The sequence below is a fragment of the Prosopis cineraria genome, unplaced genomic scaffold (assembly GCF_029017545.1).
Source record: "Prosopis cineraria cultivar Desert tree isolate PC_DT_omini unplaced genomic scaffold, ASM2901754v1 PC220, whole genome shotgun sequence".
Lineage (NCBI taxonomy): Eukaryota > Viridiplantae > Streptophyta > Magnoliopsida > Fabales > Fabaceae > Prosopis > Prosopis cineraria.
This window is the reverse complement of record NW_026555547.1, coordinates 1-8,036: the sequence shown is the minus strand read 5'-3', so window position 1 is coordinate 8,036 and position 8,036 is coordinate 1. Positions and strand designations below refer to the sequence as shown.

The 8,036-nt window shown below is 33.9% G+C and overlaps 1 protein-coding gene across 1 annotated transcript; it reads right to left on the bottom strand.

Moving 5' to 3' along the window:
* Positions 1 to 202: 202 nt before the first annotated feature.
* LOC129295926 (V-type proton ATPase subunit B 2) lies at positions 203 to 7,713 on the bottom strand. Its single transcript, XM_054934523.1, has 15 exons — positions 7,620 to 7,713; positions 6,871 to 6,935; positions 6,634 to 6,689; positions 6,421 to 6,519; positions 6,096 to 6,155; positions 4,854 to 4,965; positions 4,552 to 4,760; positions 3,401 to 3,529; positions 2,710 to 2,847; positions 2,143 to 2,293; positions 1,971 to 2,053; positions 1,197 to 1,244; positions 1,024 to 1,077; positions 858 to 941; positions 203 to 772 (listed from the first exon to the last, which is right to left on the bottom strand). Exons 2-15 carry the CDS (start codon positions 6,926 to 6,928, stop codon positions 587 to 589), a joined length of 1,467 nt encoding a protein of 488 aa, XP_054790498.1. The 5' UTR covers positions 6,929 to 6,935; positions 7,620 to 7,713; the 3' UTR covers positions 203 to 586.
* Positions 7,714 to 8,036: the final 323 nt, after the last annotated feature.

The following is an 8,036-nucleotide window of genomic DNA, read 5'->3' as shown; positions in this document are numbered from 1 at the left end:
CTCACAGATTCGATCTAAGATCTTGAGGGTGATAATGAAGATGATGTCTTCGGAGCAAAGAGGAGGGGTGCAATGTGCAAATTTCATTTGGAACGGTCAGGTAGAATTTGGATAGTTCAGATTTTTTCCCCCCTCAATTGACAGGAAATGTTAAAACCTTTTTTCACTTATTAACAACCAAATGAAGAAAAAAAAAAACACATCAAGGAATTGTCCAACTGATAGTAATGTTCCTAATTTTAACTACAAAATGAATAATATAATAAAACAAGCAACATACACGGAAAGGCTTCGCGATCCACCAAAACCTAACTGCAACGAAAATCCAAAATACAAATAGCGCCATTTGTAATACAACACGACTAAAACTTCCTCCCCCAAAGAAATATGACACCAGAATCTCAAGATCTACATGGTTTTATAACTGACACAGGACGTTGAAACATGATGCATCGAGCCAGACTCTAACCTTTATTAGTTTTATTCTTGTACGACTTTTGGCGAGAAAGCAAAGGAATAAATTAATTCCCAAGGTCATGGAGAATTGCTTGAGCAGGGGATAAATGCTCGAGCAAAGTCCAATCCATTAATGACTGACATCTCGGCTATAATATTGGTCAAGAGTCTTTGCTGGTATACGATGAAGCAGCTCACGGGGGAAAATCCGAAGCAAAGTCCATGCAAGATCCAGTGACTGGAAGATATTGCGGGTGTCATAAGCTCCCTGGGCAACAAACTTCCTCTCAAACTTGTCCAAAAATTCCAAATACAGCTGTTAGAAAACGAAAACTCATTAATACCACTTCAAGGTCAAGCTAACTTTATCAAATGAAAAGAATGAGACAAATAATAGAGACCAGGTCCTCAGATGAAAGCGCCTCTTCTCCCACAACGGCTTTCATTGCCTGGACATCCTTTCCAATGGCATAATTTGCATAGAGCTGAAAGCAAACAAAATATCACGGGCTAGATGATAAAACACTTGCAATAAGAAAAATAAATGATACTCGAGCACAATTAGACCTGGTTCGAAACATCAGAATGATCCCTTCGGGTCATTCCCTCACCAATGGCACTCTGCAGAGGTCATCAGAATAATACCATAGACAGCACAATTAGATTTTTATTCACGAAACAACACAAACTAGTTACCTGACAGGATCTTGACATCGAAGAAACGAGAATATTATTCTTACCTTCATCAACCGAGACAGTGATGGAAGGACATTGATTGGTGGGTATATCTGCACAATATAAAAAATTCAAAATGTTAATTTCGATAGGTAAAATAAAGATAACGCCTACAAAAAATTTGATATGTTAAATAATAAAAATAAAAAATATAAAGTTTGATATATTGAAACAATTATACAATAAATAGTTTAACATATATTAATATTGAAAATTAACATGATTCAAAAGATATGGAGTATATGATTATTTTTTTCTGTATAAAATTTGACATATTGGACAAAAATTATACAAATAGTTAAACATACATCAATGCTAAAAATTAACAAGATTAATTATTCAATCTATAATGTTAAAAATTTGATCTCTAATAATTATTATTATTTAAATAATAATTATATTTTTAATAAATTAACAATGTTTTTTAAATAAAATAATAACAGATAAAAGTGATATCATGGTCAAACAACACCCTACTTTTTAAATCTACTTTTCAAATCTTTCCTCAAGTTACTTTTGCAAATCCACATCCAAATTACTTTAAAAAGTACTTTTCAAAAGTATATTTCCTTACCCATTTGGTATCCAAACAACTTTTCCCATCTCAAATGTTAGCAAGTGCTTCTTAAATGTGAAATGTTTATCCAAACACACCCATAGTCAATTTGCATGTTAAATATCAGGATACTTTCAAAACCAAATTCTCTATAGTAGTTGAGTCCGCTGACTAATCCAGCAAACTGTGTTATCAGTACCAAAGCTTCGATCTATCATCCTACCTGTCTGTTATACAGCTGCCTATCTATGTATATCTGCCCCTCAGTAATGTATCCCGTAAGATCAGGAGTTGGATGTGTGATATCTGTACAAAATTTTAAGGAACATTATGCCAACATTAAAAGCTTATTATGCAATATAGCAGATGCAGACATATTTATTTAGGTTCCTAACCATCATTTGGCATGGTCAGAATTGGAATTTGTGTAATGGAGCCCTTTCTCCCCTCAATTCTTCCAGCCCGTTCATAGATTGTTGCAAGATCTGTATACATGTAACCAGGATAACCACGCCTTCCAGGTACTTCTTCCCGAGCAGCAGATACCTATGGGATACAGTGCAAGCAGCAGCTTGTGTCATGGAAATTGCCCACCATATTTATAACTTACTTCTCAGCCTTCTAGAGTAAGAAAATGGCAGCTAATATTTCTGAAAATTACTCATTGGAAACCTCTAAAATATTCATAACTTGCTTTTCAGTAAGAAAATGGTAGCCAATATTTCTTAAAATTACTCTTTGGAAACCTCTAAAGTATTCATAACTTGCTTTTCAGCCATCAAGACAGAGAGAAAGCAGCATCCAGTGTTGTTTCTAATGATGGATATCCATAAAAATCCCAATCTCCTGAATGCCAAGGCTTTAATAGATAAGGGCAAAGGCTGTAGGAGGTTTCCCAAGATCTTATTTTCTTTCCTTTCGTCGCCTTGTTTTCTAATAAATTAAAATTTAAGGTACATTACCTCGCGAAGAGCATCAGCATAAGAACTCATATCTGTGAGTATCACAAGAACATGCTTCCCACATTCATATGCCAAATATTCAGCAGTTGTAAGAGCAATACGAGGAGTGATAATGCGTTCGATTGTAGGATCATTTGCCTGTAGTTGATTGCATCAGCCAATGAACAGAGAATTTAAGGATTAGCTCCTTCATGCAAGTTATGAAATTGGAATTTTAACATTAGAAGCACTGTCTCAATTAAATTTTCTACTCAAAGAACCTTATTTTCCTCAAAATACAAAAAGGTATATTTTAAAAATCTTTTCGATGAAAAAATTAAAACAAAAATCTACACTGATCAGTTTCAAAAATATATATATAAAAAAAATTGTACGCCTTTTATTAATATTAAGATATACACTTCTTTGATCTTAACAAGAAAAACTATTAGTTCAGAATGCAATGCTATTGTAAGAATATACATGTACAGTCTTGTTCTGTAATATTTGAATTGAAATATAGCAGTAGCATCCTTGAAACCTAAAGGAAAAAAATAATGTTCCCAAGAAGTTACAAGCATTTATCACAAGATAGCATTCACACAAGACATTTATTATTTAGCTTGTAAACTAAACAGACATAATTTCTGAAGAAGAATTCACAGTTAAAAGGAGAAGAGAGAACGCATGTATTCTGGTTTAAAAAGTTTACCAGATTAAGAAAAAGAGTCACCCTCTCCATTGAGCCATTCTCCTCAAAGTCACGTTTAAAAAATTGCGCAGTCTCCATGTTAACTCCCATAGCTGCAAACACAATGGCAAAATTGTCTTCCTCCCCACCCTGCATAATAATGATAAAATGTGTTATGGTAAAACTAACTTCTCAATCTTACACAATGTAGAAGAGTCATGAGCTTTACGAAATGAGCAAGCAGAGAAGATGTTTATTAATTTCAAGAAATTTAAATAAATGAGAGAGAGAGAGAGAGCAATAATACAAGAAAAATACAGAATTTCAACTTATTTTTGTCAGCATCTTCATTACAACAGAACCACAAATAACAGACTTACTTCCCAGTTAATAGTACATTTTCAATTTTCATGAATTGTAGAAGAGTAATAGGAGCTAGTTTTAAAATCAGCCCCATAAATCACTAGAAAACTAGATACTCCAAAGGTCAGATGTTTGACTGCCAAGCAAGTAAAAATATATCATAAATGTTGATGGGAATCAATACAGTATGACTCCTGAGAGAGACCTTTAATTTAACATTTTCAATTCCTCATGTGATGATATAAGAAAAAACATATCCTACAAAAGAACTCAAGGGCAATGTTCCCCACCTGTTGCGTTAAAACACAGCCAGGCTGGGGTGGACAGAAGTGTCAAATTATCATCTAGAACAACCCATTTCAGCTGACCAAATTTGTTCGCAAAAGAATCAAGACTAAGAAACAACTTAACAACTAGACAACTCAGGCAGACTGAGACATGCAAGTATCGTAATAGAAGCCCTAAAAGTTTTGGTGGTATGTACGGTATAGACTAGAGTGTGGGAAGAGGTCCAAGGTTCAAACCCTCCTAATGTAATAAAAAATAAAGCCCTAAACCTTTCACCTATATGCTTATTCCCCAGCAATAAATTCCATATCAGTGCAATCCAATCATAAACAAGAAGTATTAGTAAACAAAATAGCCAAAAGTTTTCCTTCAATTACTCATAACGAGTGCCCAAATTGCCTTAGCCAGGAAAACATCGGTGCAGTTAAACCAGGAAGACCTGAATGAAGTAGAAGCCATCTAAAGAAAGTGGAAGACCTATAAAATATTAGAGTAAATGCACTTTAATACATCCTCTATACCTCAAGAAGATTATCAGACTTCTCCAATCTCTTGACTAAGCCAGCCTGGCGACATATCTGAGCAGCAATTTCATTATGGGGAAGTCCAGCAGCTGAGAAAAGAGGGATCTTTTGACCTCTGGCAATGGAATTCATGACATCAATTGTAGATATTCCTGTCTGTATCATCTCCTCTGGATAGGTTCTTTCACTAGGGTTGATAGAACTTCCTGCATTAAGTGGAGATATTAAGAAAACAAACAGTAAATTTGTAAAGCAACATGGAGAAAAAAACTAGATAACCCCACAAGAAACTCAATTACCTGATATATCCAAGTATGCCTCGGGCAATATGGGTGGACCATTATCAATAGGCTTTCCAGAACCATTAAATATGCGTCCAAGCATGTCCAATGAGACAGGAGTTTTCAACACCTACAAACATGAATGAGGAGGGAAGTCTCGGGGTCAAAAGTAAAACTCTTTTAATTCTACACAAGTAAAATGAAAACAAAGTGAGCCAAGAGTTAAAAAGACAAGTCTCATGAAAGTTGTGGAAGACATACTTTAACCATAAGAAATAGTATTAGGAAGTTACATTTATTTTCTTTTAATACACTTCAGTTGTCAGGTTCAGGTTAATCATCATTTTGTGATTTTCTTAGTTTAACATCTTTTTTTAGTTTCTCTTTGTCTTTTGGGTTCTATATAAAGCCCTCTAAGGGTTAGCTCAGTTTTGTTTCATTTGAATTAATCTCACATATCTCCTGCCTTTTATCTCCACTTGTCCCTTCCTTCTCTGAATCTCCCTGCTTCTCTTTCGCCCTTCCATTGTCTCTTGTTCTAGTAACTGGGTCTATATCAGTCTCAGTTCCCATATAGGAGGGGACGAACTAATCATTTAAAGTAAATCACATTGGAAAACATCAAACAACAGAAATCAACCGCTACAACAAATTGAACATGAGCACGTTCAATAAAAAAAGAAAGTGCATACATACAAGAGTAGTAAACTACAGCGACAAAAAGCACAATAGGATACATCGGAACCACATTTTTTCTTTCAGTTTTCCAAAGTTAGTTTCCTTTTCCTCAATATTTTTCCCATAGATTGGTCAAACTTGTTATAAATTGAAGTCTCCTTTAAATATATCAAGTACCATACCAAAACAATGATCATTATAAAATTCTCAATTGCCTATATTAAATTATGAGAAATGCAATTTGTGTTGATACTACACAAACTACATTTTTCCCCAGCAGTTATGATACACTTGTGGAATGATTATAGTAAACTCTATCTCCCCCCGCCCCTTTCTAAGATAATAATTCAAAAGGCACATATTCATAGACCATTCATTGATTGGTGCAACTCTATAAACAGAAAATCTTTGCATTTAAATATAACTCCCAAGATATCAGTAAACACATTATTTAGGTCCTGCAGATCTAAGTAAAATAAATTAACAGACCAGATAAGTTCATGGAAAATCTCATAATATAATGTGCATTGAAGCAAACCATTATTCTATGCTCTTTTTGACAAGATATAGTATAATTTGTACCTCTCCAGTAAACTGCACAGTTGTAAATTTATTGTCAATCCCAGATGTACCTTCGAAAACCTGGCCAAGAGTTTAAGAAAATAGATTGAATGTTATTAATTCCAGTGGTAGATTGCAAAATTAAACACTCAGAAGGTCATTTCCTCTCATCAATGGAATCACAAAAGCAACAAGATATCTTAGTACCTTTCAGTTTGTAGGAAAATATAATACTTTATCAATACATTTATCAACCCAAATACATGAGACACCTATCTCCTCATTTTATATGAAATTAACCTCCCAAATGAAGCATGATGGGCAATAAAATGCCATATGCAATCACCTGAACAACAGCCTTTTCACCATCAACTTCTAGAACTTGCCCACGTCTAGTAGTTCCATCTCCTAAACGAATATTAACGATCTCTTGATATTTGGGCCCCTGTTGTAGTTTGTCAGAGCAAAAATCTATCATAGAATAAAGAAACCAAGGAATCCCTATTGATAAAGCCCAAATCACATGTGCAATTAGGATAGAAGATAGCATAGACATTACCTTAACTTTGTCAAGAATGACCAATGGTCCAGCAACTCCAGATACAGTTCTGTATTCTGAAACCAAAAATAAATAAGGGGGAATAAGGACAAAGTCACAGTCTATCAATATTTACATCTATCTTTTTTGATAAAGAAAGATAGTTTGATATTAATAAGTACTTAATGTACCAAGAGCCTTAACATTTAAATAATAAAAGAAGAAGAAGAAGTCGTTAACTGATGATATGATACATACCCATTCCTATCTCCAAAGTTCCCTCCTCCAAATCAAGATTGTTTTGAACCACACCCATGGTTGAACTTCAAACAATGAGACAGCAGAGCAAACATATAAAAATCAATACACGACCATTTTAAAACAAAAGGCAATGTTAAAGGGATACTGATTCAGTGATGACTTATGACTAAAGAAAGATGAAAATCACAATACCAAAACAAGTTCAAGAACTAATGGTGAGCAGTAGAACACAATTCCTATGTATTTCGAGTCCAAGATTACAAAACTTTGCAATTATACTAAATTTTATTTAGTTGTGAAACTAGAAAGGATTTCAAAGCTTTTATCAACTAATAGGCTGAACTCAACGAAACTTGCCAATTACCAATAACTACACCAAATCTTCGATCTCCATGAACTTTCACTTTACTTACACTATTTAAGTGAACAAACCCCATAGGGGCCAAGAAAAATAAAAATACTTGCTCCATGATGGAGGCGTGTTCAAACCTTAAATAAACAAATACAAATAAAAACAGATAAATGATACCAAAATTTCGGCGAATCACCGAACTAAGAAGATCATAAAAGGAAGTTAAAATCGACAAGAATTGCACAAGCAAAAGCATATACATCCGATCGAACTGAAATTGCTAAATTCTGGGCGATCAACCGATTCAGGGGCTGTCTACCATCATCGAAGATTTGCAAAAACTGCCTCGAAAAAAAAAATGATTAAAGAAGGATCCGAAGTGGGAGAAACGTACCTCTTTTCTTTTTCCCCCGATCTGAAGCGGAAGAGATGTATTGGCAGAGGGCAGGGATGGACTGAGATCGAATGATGAACCTCAATATCAAACAAGCCTATAAGTGATGACTATTTTGCCATGTACAGATAATTACTTATTTTATTTTATTAAAAAAATTAATTTTTTAATCCTTCAACTTTTAACTCACTTGTAATTCCTTCCTCGACTATGACTCACTGTAACTCAATTCTTCAACTATAACTCACTGCAAATTAATTTCTCAACTTTTAATTCACGTATAATTCGATTCGATCCTTATTTAGAAAAATTCTTATCAAATAAGAGAGATAAAAAATACTCATATATTATTCTAAAATACCCTTCTCTTGTTTATTGATATGAGATATAAGCTAATATGAAAAAAAATTATCAAAA